General features: G+C 45.0%; 2 protein-coding genes across 3 annotated transcripts in view; both read right to left on the reverse strand.

Annotated features, from left to right (window-relative positions):
* SMC6 (structural maintenance of chromosomes 6) overlaps positions 1-22,925 on the reverse strand; it is a 70,512-nt gene that overhangs the window by 688 nt on the left and 46,899 nt on the right. For both annotated transcript variants that reach the window (XM_083178578.1, XM_083178577.1), the window contains exons 21-26: positions 22,059-22,196; positions 20,256-20,401; positions 16,913-17,038; positions 15,176-15,281; positions 13,153-13,305; positions 11,547-11,644 (exon numbers count right to left, since the gene is read on the reverse strand). In XM_083178578.1, the coding sequence (XP_083034704.1) occupies positions 11,547-11,644; positions 13,153-13,305; positions 15,176-15,281; positions 16,913-17,038; positions 20,256-20,401; positions 22,059-22,196 (767 nt within the window). The remainder of the gene's footprint in view (positions 1-11,546; positions 11,645-13,152; positions 13,306-15,175; positions 15,282-16,912; positions 17,039-20,255; positions 20,402-22,058; positions 22,197-22,925) is intronic.
* On the reverse strand, positions 7-5,622 carry LOC146064749 (uncharacterized). The gene is made up of 2 exons (XM_083178581.1): positions 5,508-5,622; positions 7-4,179 (listed from the first exon to the last, which is right to left on the reverse strand). The coding sequence occupies exon 2, from the start codon at positions 3,901-3,903 to the stop codon at positions 2,683-2,685; it is 1,221 nt and encodes a 406-aa protein (XP_083034707.1). The 5' UTR covers positions 3,904-4,179; positions 5,508-5,622; the 3' UTR covers positions 7-2,682.

Consider the following 22,925-nt stretch of genomic DNA (forward strand, 5'->3'; position numbering starts at 1 on the left):
CTGGGAAGGAACAGAGGAAACTTCTTTACTAATTGTACATTAGCATCCGTGGTTCTAGAACAGGGTACAGATCATTACGTCGACCAAATTAAGGTCAACATACATTGGGTTGACCAGTGAAGGTGGACAGGTCGACACATACAAAAAGGTTGACATTGGGACGGTCGACATGGGTTTTTCATGGTTTTTGTCCCGCAAGTCCACATGGACACCGTATCAGTGCGCTGTGTCCCCTCGCACTATTATATTCTCCCTCCACACCCTAGTGGTTGGTAGGGCATGAAATAACCGCCTGTCGGCACATGTCAAAGAATAAAACTAAAGTGAAAAACCCATGTTGACCTCTTGACCTGTTGATCTTCAGTGGTCGACCTAACGACCGTTTCTCCTAGAACATTCTCTTGCATGTTACAATGTAAGAGGTGGTTATTACTGTGTGCACCACCAAGCAATGCTTCACTAAACGTCTAGCCAAGTAAACAAGCAGATAGAAATACATGACTGAAGCTGTGCACACACGGTGAGAGTTTGGGTTCAAGTCCAACTATACGGTTGGAGCGGCTCCTGGCGCAACTAACGCCATGCGACAGGACCGCCAAGAACGGTGCGCTCGCACGCACCGTTCTAGGCAAAACATCAGCGTTGCTCACATTTGTTATATAAATTCAAATTAAAAAAAACGTTACATAAAAAAACACAGTATTTGCTATATGTAACATTACAGGTCATTATGATGAATACAAATGTTTGCTTGGCAATTTTCACACCTATTTAGACAAATTCACTTGGCCCTCAAAGGGTTAAGTCTTACGGGCCGTATGAGGACACACCTGTCTAAAGTGTGGCCTGTAGGACCTACAAACCAGCATCAGATGAGATGAGCAAACAGCTCTAATATACTGTACATCCCTAACACCGCGAGCGCACAGAATGAAGACAGAATTGGTTCATACCATGATAATCAGCGGAACAGAAAAATGGGTCATGCCAAGAATAATTAAGAAACTACACAAATAATTAAGAAATGTACTTCCCTGGAGAATGAAACGCAGAATTACTTATCTGGGGATATTCATTAAAATACTGCCGAATTCTGTTATCGGAGCTGGAACACGTACAGGAGAATGGGGATAGAGTCAGCACCGGATGCCGCAGTGACCAGTGACTGCCCCTTTCCACCGCTGCAGAACCGTGTATGGGGTGCACAGGGACAGACCAATACAGAAGGCACAACGGAACATCTGGCACGGGTTGGGATCATTTCGTCTACAGCATGATGGTCGACAGTCATTAGGACGACATGGGAAAAGGTCGAAAGGTCATTCGTTCGACAGTTTGTTAAAGGTAAGGGATGCAGTTTAAATCCCGGCGGTCGGGATCCCGGCGTTCAGAATCCCGACCGCCGAAATCCCGACAGTTTCTCTCTCCGTGGGTGTCCACGACACCCCTGGAGGGAGAATAAATTAGCTTGCCGAGCGAGGCACCGGGCCTGCTGCGTGGCGAGTGCAGCGAGCCCGCAAGGGGGGGCGATCCACGTCCCCCCCTTGTCACGATTCCGGCGTCTGGATTTTGAATGCCGGGATACCGACCGCCGGGATTTCATACTGAATCCAATGCGACAAGTCATTAGTTCGACAATGGGGTTTTTCACAGTTTTTTGACCTGAATGTCAACACAGTGGACATGGACACAGTTTAACGTGCACCGCATCCCTTTGCGTCGCTCGGCACACTATTTTATTCTCCCACCGTGCCCTAGTGGATGGTAGGGCATGAAATACCACCTGTTGGCACGTCAGCTCAAAAAAACAGCAAAAAACCCCATGTCGACCTTTTGACTGTCGACCTAGACAATGTCGAACTAATGACCTGTCGAAATAACGACCTGTCCAACTAAAGACCTTTCGACCTAGAACCATGTCGACCGTTTCATATGTCGACCGAGACCCATGTCGATCTTATGGTGTCGACCTAATGACTGTCGACCAAATGACCGCATCCCACTGCCATAACACTTCAATTGCCTTTAATAATTAGCACAATCTCATTGGTCAGGACTTGCAGACAGCGGCGTGCAGAGGAAGGCAGCGCGCAGACTGACAGCATGTGCCGCAGAGCAGGGAGCCTTGATCTGGGAAAGGCGTGGCACTGGAAGGGTTACGTTTGCTCGCCTCCACAATGAAGCTACCTGTTACAGCAGCAGCTATTGCTTGTGGCAGGATGCACCGGGCCAGTGCTCTCAGATATCAGGAGACGTGGCAGCTCTCCAGCACTCTGACAAGCAGATTCTTACAGAAGGTGCCAGAGGGGAATTGGCTGAAAGGAGCTGCCAATTGCTATTTTTGTACTTTTCATCTAAGCTTGATAGGGGATGATCTGGAAAATGGTCATAAGGTTTGTCGTTAGGGAGCGCGGTGGCAAATACAATATGCGCACAGTCACATTCAATATAAACCCGAGAGGTAGAAAAGAGATGCTTCTTCCACAGCAGACACATTATGTGTGTACAGGTGATGAGAAGGATGGGAGATGTATTTATCATGCTGCTATATGGAGGTGACCCATTGTGGAGTATAGCGCTGAGAATCACATTGTGACCCCGGCCTGCATCCTGCAGATGACCGGAACTATAGAGGCATCGCAGAGAGGCTAACGCCAACAGTGCTGCAAAATCTTATAGGGTTCAAGGTGGAAGGGTTACAGATATAGGGTACTGACATGGTGAGGCCAATTCTGGGATCAGTGGCACCACAGCATTCGTGTCTAAAATCGCCGGGATCTGAATCTCGGGATTGTAGCTTCCGATCCCGTGGTTAGTCTGCGCAATGTAGGCGATCCCGTGGTTAGTCTGCGCAATGCAAGCGATCCCGTGGTTAGTCTGCGCAATGCAAGCGATCCCGTGGTTAGTCTGCGCAATGCAAGCGATTCTGTGGTTAGTCTGCGCAATGTAAGCGATCCCGTGGTTAGTCTGCGCAATGCAAGCGATCCCGTGGTTAGTCTGCGCAATGCAAGCGATTCTGTGGTTAGTCTGCGCAATGCAAGCGATCCCGTGGTTAGTCTGCGCAATGTAAGCGATCGCGTGGTTAGTCTGCGCAATGTAAGCGATCCCGTGGTTAGTCTGCGCAATGTAAGCGATCCCGTGGTTAGTCTGCGCATTGTAAGCGACCCCGTGGTTAGTCTGCGCATTGTAAGCGACCCCGTGGTTAGTCTGCGCATTGTAAGCGACCCCGTGGTTAGTCTGCGCATTGTAAGCGACCCCGTGTTCAGTCTGCGCATTGTAAGCGATCCCGTGGTCAGTCTGCGCAATGTAAGCGATCCCGCGGTTAGTCTGCGTAATGTAAGCGATCCCGTGGTTAGTCTTCGCAATGTAAGCAATCCCGTGGTTAGTCTGCGCAATGTAAGCGATCCCGTGGTTAGTCTGCGCAATGTAAGCGATCCCGTGGTTAGTCTGCGCAATGTAAGCGATCCCGTGGTTAGTCTGCGCAATGTAAGCGATCCCGTGGTTAGTCTGCATAATGTAAGCGATCCCGTGGTTAGTCTGCGCAATGTAAGCGATCTTGTGGTTAGTCTGCGCAATGTAAGCGATCCCGTGGTTAGTCTGCGCAATGTAAGCGATCCCGTGGTTAGTCTGCGTAATGTAAGCGATCCTGTGGTTAGTCTGCGCAATGTAAGCGATCCCGTGATTAGTCTGCGCAATGCACGGCTCAGACGCTGCTCGGCTGCGACTATCTGCTGTGTGATATGATGTCAGAGGCCACGCTGCTTGGCCATCTACTGCACCATTACCACCAAGAAGGGTCCTGCTACCTGCCACCACCAGCCAGCTCCCAAGTAAGTCACATTTATGTGACTGTATATATACATTACCAGATTCATCCTGCGTTTTCCTTTTTCTAAATGGCATACAGCTAATGACAGTGCTCGGATCACCTTTGCATCAGCGGATATAACTGCCTTCCGACACGGCTGTGTACATTCACCTACGTGGCGAGGAAGGGACCATAACCAGGACTACACCCGCTACTCTGTAGCCAGCTTTGTGCAGCTCATTGGGCATTCCGGTGGCACGATAGCCGAGTCCGGCGAGACGTAGGCAGGCCTCATGCCAGGACATCCATTAAGGAGCAGCCGGCTCAGGGGAAATGTGGATGATCTAAGGTTCATTCTTTATTAAAGCAGCCTGAAAGCAGAGAATGTGATCAGGTCCCGGCTCTCCGTGACGGTGACTTGGGGGCAGCAGTCAGCACATTTTCTACTTTAGGCTCAGTCTCTATTTCACAAGTGTGTGTGTGTGTGTGTGTGTGTGTGTGGTGGGGGGTATTGTAAATGCTACATTTTGCAATATCACCCACCGGCAGCAGGTACAGCACCGTTCATGGTACAGGAACATTTAGTTAGCAGGCGTGCACCAGGCGTGATGCAAACATGCAACATCCGCTAAACTACAGAAACTTTGTCTGTGGTATAAAGAGAACTTCTCTATCCGGCTACGTACCACACACAGCTGCCACCTACCCCCCCTCACCCACAAATATACATGGACACGGGAGGCTAAGAGAGTCTGCACCGGTATGGAAAGTAAAATCTGTATATATGATGTGGAATATGCCTTCACATCTGTATAGTGAGGTCACTGCTGGGAACTGGTCTGTTCCACGCCATAGGTACTGACAGCAGCCACCTGGCACCAGTGCAGGCGAGCAAATAGTCATCCCAAATCACAGATTTAGCCGTATAAGGGCCTAGAATACAGATGTGGTTGGATTTACTACAGTGCTGTAAAACGATGCGGCAGACACCTCCTGGGAACCGACCTGTTTCCTAGGATGCAGCATCGGATCTTCGTCCCACCACTGGGCGGCTCTGCCCATTGGAGAAGCGAGGAAATCTCTCTACTACGGTGGAGATCCCTAGTCTCTTCCTTCCCACTAAACAGTGGCAACACACCTCTAGACGCAGGGACGCTCAAACAGTAGTATCCTGACTAGGGGTCTGCTTATAAGAATCACATGTTGCACACAATAACGAACTTGTGGTCTGATCTTCCCACGTCATGGTAATTGCCCACCCATTTCCTTCTGAATGTGCACGCATATCTAAGTAACCTGAGTCACTTTTGTAAAACACAAAATAGAACTGCGCAGTGAACGGGGGAAATAGTACATGCAGTTTATTTATGTACCAATATAAAACACATATAAAACATACACAGAAATTAAAACACAATATATGCCATGGAAAAAACAAAAAAATATATATATAATAATATTACATAAAAAAAAAAAAAAAAGGGGGGGGAGATAATATAAAAAGATTTTTGCACAACCGGTTGTGTCGAAATTTATAGGTTTAAAACCAAATAGATTTTGCTTCCCTTTAGTTTATCACGGTCACATTAGTATGTTAGTTGTGATTAGAATACTGGTTAGGTAACAGTCTTTGTATGGATTAGTAGATATAACTGTCCAGGTTTTAATGTCTGGCCAGACAGTATTGCATTAGGGGTACCTTACAGCTGCCACCTGTAATTCCTCCGGTCTCCCAGTGGATGGTGCTGAATCACCTGTCTTTTTCCAACTATGTCTGGAGTTACCTTCGGGCTGGTGGGCTGATAGTAAGCCTGTATGGGTTCCCCTATGGTGCAGAAAAAGTTTTTGTAAGTATCCAACGCGTTTCCCCGCCTCCGTTAACGGTCTCAGCGGCTTTTTCAAGGAAAGAAAAGGAAGGTAGCAAGTGAATGTCCATTTATCGGGTCATATATTTATACCTCAGGATGGTCTGAGCGGCGTGGCTTAGCGCCGTCTTTCCGCTTCCTGCTATGCGGCGGCTTTTCGCTGTTTGTTACCCAGCTTCCGGTCCGTGCGTTCCACTGGACCGGAAACGCGTCACTTTGCGTTCCATTTTGCCGTCATTGAGGTGTCCATCGTTTGTATTCCCTTTATTCTAGCTACATAAGTTGTAGCGGCCATTTTTGGTAAGGGAATATGCCATTTCTATACGTGATTACATCTGTTTGATATATTACAGAGTCCGCAGCGGCCTTTATTATTTAGGGAAGTCAAGGAAGCAATCTCTATTCTTTTGATAAACTTGTTTTCGACATTATGCATTTCTAATATCTGTTATGCAGATCAAATCCATTTTGGGTGCATCGTATTTTATATATAGTTATTATGCAATATGTTACAGATATTTTCATACACTCTATCCCAACCGCAATTCATCACGATATCGATGTATCGATAGACACTCAATGAGCATTTGTCCCAATAGCAGCAATATAAATATATCGTATATCCAAAAAACACTCATTTTACATACACCTACTAATTTCCTATTAATACATATGGAGGAGTCTATATCTCAAAGACAGGATCGCTAAACATATACTGTATTATATTGAACAATCGCGAAATCCTTTTTATAGAAAAGGAGGAAAAATAGAAGAAGATACAAAGGGAGAAGAAAAAGGAGGGGAACAGACCAATTACAATAACGCATATCTATACATATATATGTACATATCACATATACACATACATATATACATATACAAAATCAAATCTGTATACACAGATTCTTAAAAATGAGACACATATTACTATAAATAACAAAAAAGATCAATATATCAATATATCCAGATTCCATGGATCTGGGTATCTCAGCAGGATAAAGGTGTTTATACAACACTTAGAGAGGTTTTGTTCATTTCGGTAACAAATTCATGTCAACCATTTCTCTGCGCGACATAGGACCAGAAAAAAAGTCACACAGAGTGGTCGGAATGAATTACTTAAACATACAGATAAAATTACACACATATGGGTACATGATATGTACCATAGTTGTTCGAAAGGAGGACCGCACATAACCAAAGAACTATCGATCCTATGTAGCACTAGAATTTTCTTTTTACTTTTTAATTTATTATTTCTTTTATTTATTTATATTTTGTCATGTGTTTTTTCTAATATAGATAATAATCATATAGACAGTGATATATATATATAGACTCATATATCCCAGAAATTATTCCATCATCGCTGTATCATAGCTTTAGACATACTTTCAAATATGGACCATAGGCTGCCTGGTTGGTTTTTATCCTGACATCGTCCGAGACTTCGCACAAATGGTCCAGATGGACCTCCGGTACCACATGTGCCGAGGTCTTAGATCTGACGCCCCGACAACCCACAGCATCTATATTCCGGTAATGCCAGCATATAACCCAATTCATATTATTATCGTGAAGAGGGAGGCCCAACAGGAAAACAGGGCATAAGAGAAAAAGAGGAAAGAAGTAAGGAGAATGATGAACCTGATGTAAGAATAGTATATTATAATTTAGATCATAGTTACAACTAAATCAAGATAAAGGAAAGAGATGGGTGGGGGGAGGGAAAGGGGATGTTAAATCCTCTAAATACCGTTATCTGTTCCCACTTTTTTGATGTTATTATACATAAACAGATGAAAAGATGGAGAAATGAATGAATAAACAAGATAATGAAAAAATGGATATGACACCAACCACATAGGTTGTAACTAAATGTTGTTTAGTTCTATTGCATCATTTAAGCCGTTGGGCATCAAAGAGTCCATTCTGTAAATCCAGAATGCTTCACGGCGGCATAGTCTACCGAATCTGTCGCCACCTCTATTTGTACTCTTTATCATTTCAATCCCAATTATTGTAACATCATCCACTCTTCCTCCTTGACATCTATGTATATGGCTTGAAACTGAGTGTGTTTTTACTCCATTGAGTATATTTCTCCTATGCTCCATTCCCCTTACATGTAGTGTTCTGGTTGTTCTACCTATGTATTGCTTTCCGCAGCAATGACAAACACATGACAAAATATAAATAAATAAAAGAAATAATAAATAAAAAAGTAAAAAGAAAATTCTAGTGCTACATAGGATCGATAGTTCTTTGGTTATGTGCGGTCCTCCTTTCGAACAACTATGGTACATATCATGTACCCATATGTGTGTAATTTTATCTGTATGTTTAAGTAATTCATTCCGACCACTCTGTGTGACTTTTTTTCTGGTCCTATGTCGCGCAGAGAAATGGTTGACATGAATTTGTTACCGAAATGAACAAAACCTCTCTAAGTGTTGTATAAACACCTTTATCCTGCTGAGATACCCAGATCCATGGAATCTGGATATATTGATATATTGATCTTTTTTGTTATTTATAGTAATATGTGTCTCATTTTTAAGAATCTGTGTATACAGATTTGATTTTGTATATGTATATATGTATGTGTATATGTGATATGTACATATATATGTATAGATATGCGTTATTGTAATTGGTCTGTTCCCCTCCTTTTTCTTCTCCCTTTGTATCTTCTTCTATTTTTCCTCCTTTTCTATAAAAAGGATTTCGCGATTGTTCAATATAATACAGTATATGTTTAGCGATCCTGTCTTTGAGATATAGACTCCTCCATATGTATTAATAGGAAATTAGTAGGTGTATGTAAAATGAGTGTTTTTTGGATATACGATATATTTATATTGCTGCTATTGGGACAAATGCTCATTGAGTGTCTATCGATACATCGATATCGTGATGAATTGCGGTTGGGATAGAGTGTATGAAAATATCTGTAACATATTGCATAATAACTATATATAAAATACGATGCACCCAAAATGGATTTGATCTGCATAACAGATATTAGAAATGCATAATGTCGAAAACAAGTTTATCAAAAGAATAGAGATTGCTTCCTTGACTTCCCTAAATAATAAAGGCCGCTGCGGACTCTGTAATATATCAAACAGATGTAATCACGTATAGAAATGGCATATTCCCTTACCAAAAATGGCCGCTACAACTTATGTAGCTAGAATAAAGGGAATACAAACGATGGACACCTCAATAACGGCAAAATGGAACGCAAAGTGACGCGTTTCCGGTCCAGTGGAACGCACGGACCGGAAGCTGGGTAACAAACAGCGAAAAGCCGCCGCATAGCAGGAAGCGGAAAGACGGCGCTAAGCCACGCCGCTCAGACCATCCTGAGGTATAAATATATGACCCGATAAATGGACATTCACTTGCTACCTTCCTTTTCTTTCCTTGAAAAAGCCGCTGAGACCGTTAACGGAGGCGGGGAAACGCGTTGGATACTTACAAAAACTTTTTCTGCACCATAGGGGAACCCATACAGGCTTACTATCAGCCCACCAGCCCGAAGGTAACTCCAGACATAGTTGGAAAAAGACAGGTGATTCAGCACCATCCACTGGGAGACCGGAGGAATTACAGGTGGCAGCTGTAAGGTACCCCTAATGCAATACTGTCTGGCCAGACATTAAAACCTGGACAGTTATATCTACTAATCCATACAAAGACTGTTACCTAACCAGTATTCTAATCACAACTAACATACTAATGTGACCGTGATAAACTAAAGGGAAGCAAAATCTATTTGGTTTTAAACCTATAAATTTCGACACAACCGGTTGTGCAAAAATCTTTTTATATTATCTCCCCCCCCCCCTTTTTTTTTTTTTTTTTTATGTAATATTATTATATATATATTTTTTTTGTTTTTTCCATGGCATATATTGTGTTTTAATTTCTGTGTATGTTTTATATGTGTTTTATATTGGTACATAAATAAACTGCATGTACTATTTCCCCCGTTCACTGCGCAGTTCTATTTTGTGTTTTTTCTGGTAATCATTTTGGGGAATCGAGCTGCCCCACACGGAACAGCAGCAGTTAACGAGGTGTGATAGTCCGTGTTATATTACGGATTAGGTAGGTCAAACCACCCGCAGCGCAGGACTTAGCCAAAAATCCACTTTTGTAAAACATCCATTCGCATGCCAGGTGAACGAACTCGGCATGGGAAGAGGGGGGGGGGGGGGGGGGGCGGGCTTACCACCATTCGCAGGGTGGGTTCTGGTTGACTCGCAAGGGTGCGAATTTGCATCCGAGCGGGTCAACCAGAATAACCCCCTTTGTACAAGGGAAAGCCTTCTGAGTAGCTTATGAACCATTTCCAGCCATAGTTATACTGTTAATAAGGACAGAAGAGACAGAACAGTGAGAGAATAACAGGCTAGGTACCAGAAGGGCAGAGTGGAGCCTAACAGGGTTATAGCAATGCTAAAAACAACAGGCTGTTTAAAAATGCTGTTTAGTGATCAGCGCCGTCCCCCAGCAGCAGGATGAGACAACCGACATAGCAGGCTCACCACATGTAATGATTAAAGATGACCTCCGGGACTCTGATGTGCCAGGGCTGCTGGGAAGCGGGGGGGGGGGGGGGGGGGGGGCAAGTGGCCACCAGAATCTAACAATGGCGTTTTTCTATTACTGACCGGCTTTTTAGCACAAACAGGGTGCCCTGCCCATACTCAAAAACTGCCATGCTAGGGCGGTCATGGCTGAGGGCTGTGAGGTGCGCTGCGGGCAGTGGCATCCAGAAATGCCAGAGAAAGTGATCTCAGAGCCGGAGACCCCTGTGCAAAGCGTAGTGGTGGAGGGGTCTCCCCAGCAGCTCCCCCGGTGTGGGCAGGCAGAGCAGCCGCTGCGCGGTCCTCCTCATGCTGCTAGAAGAATCCCTAGCTAAATAACATAGCCTCACAGGAGAAGCCAAACACATGACCTGCTCCCGAAGGCACTAAACTAAGGGGAGGGGTATAGATGTGAGGAGCAGACACACTACATCTCCCAGTTACTACACTTCTATACCCACCGTAGTCTACATTCCAGTGTCCCTGCTGGATGAAGGAGAACTGCCTGCATTCTGAGTAAGTCCCTGGCTACTCGGAGCCTGCAGTCAGTGGTGACCGGTGGGGAAATCATGTGATGGGAGCGGCTTACCAATGGATTTGGACGTATTTGCTCCGCTGTGAATAGATTAGCAGCCGTACTCATCTATTCACACAGCGAGCACATTCATAGGCAAGGCGGGATTTAACTATAGCGGCCTGCTCACCTGATTGCTCGCCTAATTCCGTTCCCACAGCAGTGATCAGGTCTGAATTGGGCCCCATGTCTATGCATCCTGCTCTATACTACAGGACTGGCCAAATGCACGATGGGTATGGGTCCATCAACTTTAGGTCAACATGCATTGGGGTTGACAAGCATTAGGTCGACAATGGGAAGGTCAAAATGAGTTTTTCACGTTTTTTTGTCCCCGAAGTGCACCACGTCCCCTCGCACGGCTCGCTGCGCTCAGCACACTATTATATTCTCCCACCACGCCGTAGTGGATGGTAGGGCATGAAATACCACTTGAAAAACTCATGTCGACCTTTTGACCGCCAACCTTTCCCTATTGTCGACCTAATGCTCGTGTCAACCTTCAGACCATGTCCACCTTTCCCAGGTATCAACCTAAGGCCTGTGGACCTTCAGTGGTCAACCCAATGCATGTCCACCTTAACAGTGTCGACCTAATGACCATATACCGTGTAGGACAAAACCTGGCTAATAATTGGCCCAATGCTTTAGGTCACGCACAAGACGATTGTCTACGGTTCCATAAGAAAGAAATGTTTTACCTCATATGTTGCGGGGTTAGCAGAATGAACTGGCGATACCGCTGTGAATCTGCCATGGTCAGCATCATATCCATAGATATTCTCCTATTCACCATGTCCTGTAACACACAATATCATTATCAGCAAGCATGGAGCTGGGCATGTTCTGTACATTTCACAAGTGGGGTAGTAACAGGCAGGCGTCACTGGGGTCCTGTCCTCGGACAAGGAGAATCTACAAGGGTTTCATACAATAGGCCAGCCACAAATCTAAGGCCTTCCTGCACCCCAGGGTGCCACAGCTCACAGTTTGGGAACCACTGGTGTAGAGGGTTATGGAATTAGTAGGAATACTTTATGGAGGTTATAAGGGTTGAATTTGATCTTCCTGAAAGGGAGATTTTCAGAAAACTCAGGGAAGGAAAGTCTCATCATAAAAGCGAGTGTAGCCCAGAGGGTGAGCGCAGCCCAGAGGGTGAGCGCAGCCCAGAGAGAGTCCTGTAACTGGGAAGGAGTGTGGATGAGAGGGCTAGAACTGGAGAAGGGGGTCAAGTCAGTAGATATGGTGAGACAAGTGAATAGATGTATGTTGGTGTAGTGGCGTCTGTGTGATGGCCTTATAGGATATTACACAGTAAGTATTTCTTATTGCACACCGAGCCTAGTCGCTGTATTCTGAGTGCAGGGGGGATGGGGGGGGGGGAAGGTTGGGAGTCTGGGTCGGGGCAGACCAGTAAGGAGGATGCTGCAACAGCCAATGTCGGAGACGAGCACAGGGTTCTGGCGATGCTCTACTTGTTAGGTATGGGCATGGGGTAAAGTGTGTGTGTGGGGGGGGGCAGAGAGAAGTGAGTGCCACCACCTCTCCAGGACCACATTAAACCCTCCATATGGACTTGCGTAACGATGATATTAGAGTACAGCAGATATTGGGGTGCAGAAGATTTCTCCCACTGTACCAATCATGTCTGTGTGCCCCCTTCCATCAGGTTACACGTAAGAGCAGCGAGGACGACAAGCAACTGGCAATAGAACAAAACTGTGCCGCCATAACTTCCTGTAGACACTTCCCAAGGAGGAGAACGTTACATGCTAACTGCTGACTATGGAGGGTTCCCCGCAGTTACAATGTAATTAGTGTTTATAGCATAAACTGTTCCATACACAACATGACGTAAGTTAATGATTGTATAATAAACTTCATGACAAAGTATATAATCGCTATCCTGCTCTGCTGCCAGTGTGTGTGGTACAGGACCGCCCGTGGGGTGAGAGGTTTTATAGCTCATCCTAGCCTGTAACAAGTTTCTATTGATCCCAAAAGGCTTCTACTACCAGAGAAGTAAGATTATCTCACTGCCCTTACTGTGCCAAGGACACAATTACTGATATAATAATTCTCTATGGTCATGTGCAGGGGGAGCTGGGGCAAGCACCACTGCTAGTGAGATGGGACAGGAGAGGAGACAGACCCGTCCAGAAGCAGGATGGCATAGAAGGAATCAGAGCAGGACAGCGCAGCGGAGGGACAGACAGGCCCTATTAATAATCCCAGCGATGAATAAATGGTCTGTAATAATGAAGCGTAACACAGAAGACAAGGAAAAAGGTCAGTGTGAGATATTACCATGAAGACGTCAAATTCATCCAGACACCTGAAGGGAGATTCCGCAATGGACCAAAGAGAAAGCACGAAACAGACGGTAGAGAACGAGCGTTCCCCTCCGGAGAGAGATCTCATGTCAGACAGCGCGGCCTTGTTTCCTTCTCCGGGCTGGACCTGCAGTAGAGTATGGCAGCTTTAGACTCACATTACAACAGTCGGCCATTTTGTGACCTGAATCAATAAACATGGGAATCCGGAGTAGCCATAGGCTAGGTACCCGCGACCTTACTCACTGTGCCTCATACCTCAGTGAGGTGGCTGGTTCTGAGGCGCATTTTGCTAAACGGTGCATGTGTTCGCACAATGGTTCCCTTTAGCCTTATAAGCAATAGGGACATTATTATATGTAAACGTACAAAAAAAGCTTTATGTCAAATTAGTTACTGTCTTCTCTATATTATTAATGATCATTTATTTTATGTAGCTTTTCTCCAGTAGGACTCAAAATCGCTTTACAGACATAGGACACTGTACAAGGATTTAGATAACAACAAGTCAAATAATCACATGGTAATAAGTAATGCCAACAACTAGATCCTAATAAGCATGACGTAGACATTTGGGGTAATGCATTCTACCCACAACAATAGTACCAGGCGAGGCAGCCATCTTTGGTGTAACACATAGTATTACCCTGAGTGGAACAGATCACACAAAATGGGTGGTTGCAGTGTCCCAACACAAATCGGTCAGCTCCGTGTATTTTTCATCTCATCCGCATGCGTAACAGGTGAGGCAGCCATGTTGGGTGCACTACCAAGGGTTAGACTGTGGGATCTGGGTCACACGACCCGGTGTGCTGAGAAGAGATTAGTTTGTTTATATGTCCTCCTGAGGTGTATATGGGAAAACGGACACATATACAGGTACTGCAGTAGCTCCATGTATGGTACAGCCTGTGCACAGGATGATAACTGTGCAGTAGCAGCTTTGTATCACTGCTGGGCACAGAGTAAGGAGAAACGATCAGTATTACGCTGCATAGCCAAGCATTGCCATGACAGAACTGAGGTTAGAACTAATGCAGTTTGCTAGTGTACAGCTTCCAATGACAGCAGCACGGATTAGCAGCTAGGCCTGTGTAAGCAGATCTGTTCTGGCTAGCTCCTGCCTAGAATGGCTAGTTAGCCAATATGGGCTAAGGGGCTATCAGATTTCCATTTTTAAATAACGTGAATGTGTTCTAGACCCTTTGATGCTTCTCTCATACTGCGCAGAGCCTAGAAGTTGTGTCCTCATATAATACCTAGCGCCTTAATGCGCCATGCGGAACAGTACAGCTGGCGTGATTGAGCCACACCGGGCATAGAGCGCCTTCATTGTGCCAAAACCACTTCCCATATGCTACACCGGTATATCTGTGTGTAAGTCTAGATCTGTATGGGAAGCACTAATTCGGCATGCAGTGTATGGGCATTCTGGGAGGTGTGGATTATTAGATTGACAGACAATAGGTCGACATAGTCAATGTCGACATGAGTGTCACTTTGTTTGGGTGTCTGTGTCAACATGGACCCCCAAATAGTATAGCGCGTACCCTCACATTGCTCATTTGGCTCGCCATGCTTTGGGCCTGGTTCTTTTGCTTAGCACACTTTACGTTCTCAATTGTAACAACCAACGTGGATGGCAAGGTATGAAAAAGTCCTCCAAAAAATAATAATAAAATAAAATAAAAACTCCTTTCGACCTATTCAAGTTTCCACTGAAGATCTATCATCCGGAACCAATTCTGAGGAGCGTTCTTACATCAAGGAACGGAACCACCGAGCTTTAGGCGGTAGGACAGGAGAGTCACTTGTCCTGCACTCCACATTGACGGCAGCGGTTCTGCTGTGAGAAGGCGGGGCCTAATATCATCATGGAGCAGCGAGACAGGTCATCCACCCTCACAATGGGGGAGCATGTAGGTTAGTCCCCCCCACCAACGTTGAGTACCAGGCCACTATTTGCAGACTAGGTAGAGCCAAACTGTCAGACTTACGGTTATTGAGAGCGTCTCATTCTTGTGGTCAAAGGAGATCTTCCCAGAATAAGCTCTCTGAGACAGCAAGGAGTCAAAGTAAAACTTGCACCGTAATGTGAGGTACCTGGAGAGGGATTGAAGAAAGAAGATTAATAACTTCCAACTTGGACGTCCCGCAGAGGGCGCCACCCCATTTACTTGAAGCCCCCCCCAGCTATCTGTCTGGATGAATATTGTCCATAGAGAAAACACCCCAAAAGGCCCCGTACGATCTGTCACCTCCTAGTGCAGGAAGCGGTAAGACTTATTAGTACAAAGGGCCTTGAGAAGAATCCAAGGTTAGGTAATGACATCTGCAATTCCCTCTGCGGAGACTGGATCAGCGACATCAATTAGATGAATATTGGACCGAGACTAAATGTAATGTCATCCGGAGAGTTCTGTACTGTGAATATAGATACAGCGGCTTCTGATGCCCTTACAGGGAGGATATTATTTGTGCTGCTCGCAGGCTGACCTTGCACGCATTAATACAGATCGATTAATTTACAGGGTCACCCTGCACAGAATACAAATCGGCCCAAGAAATCAGGTGATCGGCAGATAATGCAGACATCTCTATCCAGGTCACAGAGCGCAGGATAAATATGCAGAGAGGAGGAATCTACTCAGGGGTTTTATAAAAAGACTTTTCACCATCAAGACATATGTATAACCAAGAGAGTAATATCCGTATGTATAGGATGATGTGTGGGATCTGCTGCCCCCTTGTGGGAAGAGGTTGTACAAGGCGGAAATAAAAAAATATCCTGTACTGGACTAAAATGGATAAAAATGATTAGTCTCAGAAGCAAAGATGTTTTTATTTTTTTGCTACTCAAGGTGTCTAATATCCATCTGTCCGTCCGTAAAGGAAAATATGGTACACGAGAGGTCCCAATCATACTCTCCACATCACATCTCTCTATAGAGAGCCCCCTCTCTATAACATGCCACCCACCACCCCATGCCACTGGCTCACTGTCTCTCTCTGCATCACCTGTGTCTGCCTCCCCCTCCACTTTAGACTCTTCCAAGCAGGTGCTTTTCCTTCCCCTACTTATACCATCATCTCCTCCCCACCGGTCAGGACCTTTGGTTTCAGCCATTCTGCATGCTTATTTGGGTATAACGAACGCTGATACAGCAATGTATATAAACCTTGTCTATTCTCGGTAATGTGTTTTACTGTAAATAATTTTTATTGTTTTCTTAATCTGTTGCGGTATTTTTTCCCTAATTCAGCATTGATAATTACAGAATTTGCAAATCGAAAGAATTATCAGAGACCTCAGGGTGCACCTGGAAGAGCTGACGGCCGCTGTTAACAGCAGCTGTCAAGCTCTTCAAGGTGCCTCCTGCCACGCTGAGGAGTAGACGAAACGGCATCGCCAGCAATTTGCAGGTAAGGTCAGGATCGCTTTTGGGTGGATACCGGCTGCAATGTGCATGCTCCGGCAGCCCCTCGTGTACTCTGCTCTGTGCAGACGGTAAGTATTCTTTGATGTTCTGAGATTTGCGTATGCCTCACTATTTGCAATGCATGCGCCATTGTGCAACGGGCGTTCTTCTTTCTGTCTGTGTGGCGGCTTTTTAAACGAAAGCAACTGCTATTTCCTTGATAAGCAATCCATGCGGAATTAAGCCCTTTATAACGGGAACTGCAGACCCCCATGTACAAAAAACGAGAATAATAAAATAATAATGAAGTCCTACCTTCGAAACTGTTGGTAAGTCTTGTACCGCTGCGTCATTATATCGTCTAACATTTTTACAAACATCTTCAGATTCTTCACTTTATTTTCCATTTCGTGGTAGTTCTCTTTTGCGGCGTGGTACTCTCTGGAATACGGAACACAAACCGGTGCTAGAATTACAGGTACTCTTTACCTAGAACGGCCACAATCGCGGGCATCGCGGCTAATTTATAATGGCAAGAGCGATGACCGCGATTTTACATAGGGAATAATGTGAAATGTATATTGACCGCGATTTTACATAGGGAATAATGTGAAATGTATATTGACCGCGATGGCCGCGATTTTACATAGGGAATAATGTTAAATTACAATGACCGCGATGGCTGCAATTTTACATGTTAAATGGATAATTGAACTCAGTTTAAATAGGGACAATGTTAAATGGGCAATTGAATCCAATTTACATAGGGAACAATGTTAAAGGCACCCTGAATTGTGAAATGGCCCCCCCCAATTGTTAACGCCACCCCACGATCAACGTGAACCCGAAGCGTGGCGAGCGCATGGAGCCCGCGAGGGGCGGCGGTACGCATCCTCCGACCTTTTCATACCCCCACTATCCACGTCGGCGTGGAGTTGAGATTAGAAAGTGTGGCGAGCGCAGCGAGCCACCGAGCCCGAAGCATGGCGAGCCCCACGAGGGGACGCGGATACACAGGTATCCGCGTCCGCTCGCCACGCTTCGGGCTCGGTGGCTCGCTGCGCTCGCCACACTTTCTATTCTCATCTCCACGCCGACGTGGATAGTGGGGGTATGAAAAGGTCAGAGGACGCGTACCGCCGCCCCTCGTGGGCTTGCTGCGCTCGCCACGCTTCGGGTTCACGTTGATCGTGGTGTGGCGTTAACAATTGGGGGGGGGGGGGGCATTTCACACTTGAGGGTGCCTTTAACATTGTTCCCTATGTAACTTGGGTTCAATTGCCCATTTAACATTGTTCCCTGAATGATTAGGTTTGGCAAGGTTTCTGGGCGCTGCTTTGGTGCTGTGCTGCCTCACTTTTCACAGATGGGGCTATTCCTTGAGGTCCCCAAGAAAGGTAATTGTGGAGTAGGGAGAATAGTGATTGCGATGGCGCTGCACCAGTTTAAAGACAAAGATTTTTTTATACTTAGCTTCTGATCTTAAGTTCTTGTCGTTTTCCTCTGTATTCTGTGTTCTTTTCAAGATTTCCTCATAGGATATGTGGAAATAAGAAGATTTCAAAAGAGGATTAGGCCTTGCTCCTCTATTAAATAAACAGTGGTTTTTGTCCCAGATGTATACAAATTCCTACCTCACTTACACAAAAGTGTAGCGGGGTGACACCTATCTGGGTATCTTTTATCTTCAACAATATGGGAGGTTTCTTCTGTCAGGCGTACCTCACTTACATGAAAACAGGCAGGAGGACTTGCTTTTTTCAACACCTCCTTTTCTGGAGGACCCTGGTATCGTGCCACACCCCAAGGAGAAGTTGGGATTCCGTTTTTTTTCAAAGTGAGGTCTGTAGAACCGGTCTGCGGTCCTGCACTTGGATACCAACAAAACCAGGGGGTGTGAATCGACCCTCCGACAGCAAAGAGGTTCACATACTTTTAAAAGGCATATTTTATGCTTTCTGGATCTATATATATTTTATTTCATAGATGTTTTTACGAATAAAATTCCTTTGAAAAACAAAGATACCTTGATGAACGTTTTTCTTCGCATACAAACGTGAGTACCGGTACGCCAACCAAAGAAACCGTGATGTGATTTTATGATTATGTTTTCATGTACTGTAAGTGAGGTACGCCTGACAAAAGAAACCTCCCATATTGTTGAAGATAAAAGATACCCAGATAGGTTTCACCCCGCTACACTTTTGTGTAAGTGAGGTAGGAATTCGTATACATCTGGGACAAAAACCACTGTTTATTTAATAGAGGAGCAAGGCCTAATCCTCTTTTGAAATCTTCGTATTTCCACATATCCTATGAGGAAATCTTGAAAAGAACACAGAATACAGAGGAAAACGACAAGAACTTAAGATCAGAAGCTAAGTATAAAAAAATCTTTGTCTTTAAACTGGTGCAGCGCCATCGCAATCACTATTCTCCCTGCTCCACAATTAACATTGTTCCCTATTTAAATTGAGTTCAATTATCCATTTAACATTATTCCCTATGTAAAATCGCGGGCATCGCGTCGGTCGCATCGCATGCGTTTTTAGGCGCATGCGATGCGACCGACGCAATTTTTTTTACTCGCGTTGCCCGCAATCTAAATCGCTGTGGCCGTTCTAGGTAAAGAGTACCGAATTACATCCAGGAGAGACGAGCGACACAGAGAGGCCTGGCAGCCATGGCTGATCTACCTGCCATAAAACCCTAACTCAGCACGATCTATCGCCTCGTTATGGGATGCAGGTATGGCTGGCCCGTCTGCACAACAGTCAGCAAGTGTCAGCTGTGTAATCACTACCACACTTTGCACAGTAAGCCGTGTGACACTAATTGAAAGGGACACGGGTCTAATTATCCTGGAAGCTGAGAGATGCTGCTGTTTGTTCACCGGAAGGCAGCGTTCTAGCAGTGACAGGTCCCAAGAGAGGCGACGAACAAGGAAGACATAAGTTATCATGTGAAAACTCGGGGGAATCATAAAATAGTACATTCGCTGCACAATATACTGTATCAGGTGGATGTACAAGGAAGGGGGGGGGGGGTTACCAGCAATAGTAAGAATAGAACAATATGATATATATAAAACGTCATTTTACAATTAAGAACTTTAGCTAGGCGCCCGGATTCAGGTTCTGCATGGCGGAGCAGTAATGTATTACGCTGCCTCGTGTCCCTTTCTTAAGTCAAGAGCCGGGTTTTGTGCTCAGCCTCGTCTGAAGGCAAAAATCAATACTAATCAAAGCAAGTGGGCGCTGCTAATCCTTGGGTGAAGATTAATTGTTGCTTGAACTGGCGAATCACTATAGTACACGTTATATAAAGAGGGATAAGGCGCTGTAACCATTGGTGTGTATACTCTCACAGAATTATAAGGTTTTAAAACATAAATGTATCTCAATAATGCTACACTGTAAGGTTTGGAGAGTGGTCATAAATATATATTTTATAAAAAAAAAAATGGAGGAGGTGGTCATTGGGAAAGCAGCCAGCACGCATGACACAGGTAAAGTCCTGTTCAGCAGTCACTGTCAGCGTCTGACCAATGTGTTACACCTTACGTTATACGGCTGGAAGTGGGTTGAGATGCTCTTCTTACCCCTATACCATTAGTAAAACAGAGAGAGGAGCCAGGCACATGTAACTGGGAACCTACTTCATGATTTCCTCTCGGTTTCCGTGGAGATCCTCTTCAGTGTTGATCTTTTGCCGCAGTCGGTTAATTTCGGTGTCAAGACTTTTAGCAGTCCGGGTAACTTCAATCCGCTCGGGGGAAATCTGCTCTGCCTGAGAGATTTTTCCCTGTACCAATACAAAAAGGGAAACCATTACAACACCTGGAAATATATTCCCCTCTTATTTCTGGACTGGTTACAGGAGGCTCAGGGAGAACACGTCACAGACCTTTCAGCCTCTGGTCTCCCTAACTTGCACGAAGCCTACATTAAATGTAAACTACTGTATAGCTGAGTCCATTGTAAGATTACTTCAAGGACTACATCTGTAGAATTCGTATATACCTCACTCTGCCTGCCTCTACCTACATGCCTGACCGTGAGTGCGCTATATGATCAGGCTACACAAGACCAGTTACAGGACTGAGGGGCTGATGTCTTAATCGTGGTAAAGTGAGAACACACCAGACAATCAGCTCCTAGTTGTCAAGTTACAGGCTGTTTGGAAAATAACAGTGAGGAGCTGATTGACTGCTGCGTTATCACATTCCACTTTATCACTTCTCCAGGCTTAATACATCTGCCCTTTATTTCCGTATTTTGCAGTGTGTATTCCCTGCAGCACTGTCTTTTTATTTTATTCTTACTACCGCTTACATTCCAAAAATCAAATCAAATGGCTACTCCTCTGCCCTTCCCTTTGTAAAAAAGGGTCCTTGTTCAGTGTCCACCTCCTGAACAGTGTGGCTACTCCCGTAACACTCATCAGTCATTCCTATAGACAGAGTAAGGATTGGAGGCTGTATAAAACAAATCATATCAAAAGGGGAACTCCATTTCTGTTTCCCAGATCCAGGTTTCTGGTTTCCAAGAGGGAGGGTGTCTGATGTCACAGGGGGAAAAAGGTGGGGGGAGACTGCAACGTCCCCATACTGAGTGGAGATGGGGTAGAACCCAGAATGGTCCAGACCAATGCGGGAAAGTGTTATCTCTCCCTGACGACGGCTAAGACATACATTGTTCCGATTTTAGCCAATCACCACACCCCGGGTAACCCAGTTTCCATTGCCGCCTAGCAGGGACTTTCTTATACAAGAACCTTCTTGGTGCCCAGAATGGATTTCCGGGTGCCTGGAACAGAGTTGGGCCGTTTCCATGGACTAAAATGCCAGGTCGGTGCAAACACACTGGATTTTCAGGTCAGTGGAAAGGTGGCACTGGATGACAACAAAGATCAGCTAGGTAAGTGGAGGTACATACAACGCTCGTAACTATGGGAATGAAAAACAAATTTGCTTGCAAGACAGAAGACATCCACAGAGATGCATCATATGCAGTATGTGGTTCGGCAATGGACACAGGGGCAGATGTATTAAACCTTAACAAGAGATAAATGCAAGGGTGATAAAGATAGATAAACGTCCAGCCAATCACCTGCCAACTGCCATGTTGCTGGCTGTGTTTGAAAAAAAGACAGTAAGGAGCTGATTGGCTGGACGGTTATCTCTCTATCAACCTTGCAGCTATCTCTTGTTAAGGCTTAATACATCTGCACCAAAGTCAGGTCTTTGCTTTGTAGCATGCTGTGAGGACTTGTTCTGTATATAACATGTGCTGCTACAGAAAGGCAGTATGCAGGCATCTCTGCGGATTGGGTGCATGCAGTTACATAGACCTACGATATTAGGATGCCAGATACAGTACACTGGGATATTATCGCATTACATAGGGAGAACCCAACTCCCTGCTACATTCCTTCTGGGCTAAGAAAATTAAAGCGTTACCTCCAGGTCTCTCTCTTTAGCAGCCAATTCCTCCTTTTGTTTCTGGATTGCATCTAGATGCAGTTTAAGCTTTTCCTCATAGTGCTTTTTGTGACGTTTACAGTTTTCCACTTCTTGGTCCACTTTTTGGAGATCTTCCTGAAACAGTAGACTGACAGGTTACTTCATCTTTGAAGGCTGGTCGGTAGGAAATGTACAGTCTTTTCCACCGAGGAAATCATTTACATAACATCGGTAAACCAGTGGAATGAAACTAGCCGGCTGCTGAGGAACTACGAATCCCGGCTCCTTTGCAGTTTTACAAAAAAGCAGGAGGTGCCACAGACAAGCAAGTGATATTTTTCTAATGCCATATAGATGGCTCATATATATTGGGATAGACCATTGTTTTATATGCAACCCTTGCTTGCTTGTCCCAAAAACTAAAATAATTTATTGTACTACCATTAAAATCAATTCCTCTATCTGGGCACACGGCAGACTGTGGGTTTAATGAGGAGACTGAAGAATAGGCATCTACTGAAGGTAGTTCCCCCTATTAGCAGGGCACCCGAGGAAGGCAATTTTGGTTTACAGCACAACCGGGCCACCACTGCGGAAAGCTGCTTATTTTCTTGCCCATGCCCTGGCTGCTGTCCCGATGTGGCCCAGAATAGCCAGACTGCAACATAAGAGCTTTGTCTACCGGAGCTGGGTTGCCGATGCAGTAAAATGAATAAAATCATAAATTCAATGAAGAGAGTACAGCTGTGGTTGAGAAAAAAAAATGCCCATCTCCATTGGGTACCCTATGCCCACAGTTCCAGTGTCCCCTATTGATGAAAAATAAACCATGTTAATTCCTAAAAGGTCATGGAGACTATAATA

This window comes from Crinia signifera, chromosome 3 (assembly GCF_055691185.1).
Source record: "Crinia signifera chromosome 3, ASM5569118v1, whole genome shotgun sequence".
Lineage (NCBI taxonomy): Eukaryota > Metazoa > Chordata > Amphibia > Anura > Myobatrachidae > Crinia > Crinia signifera.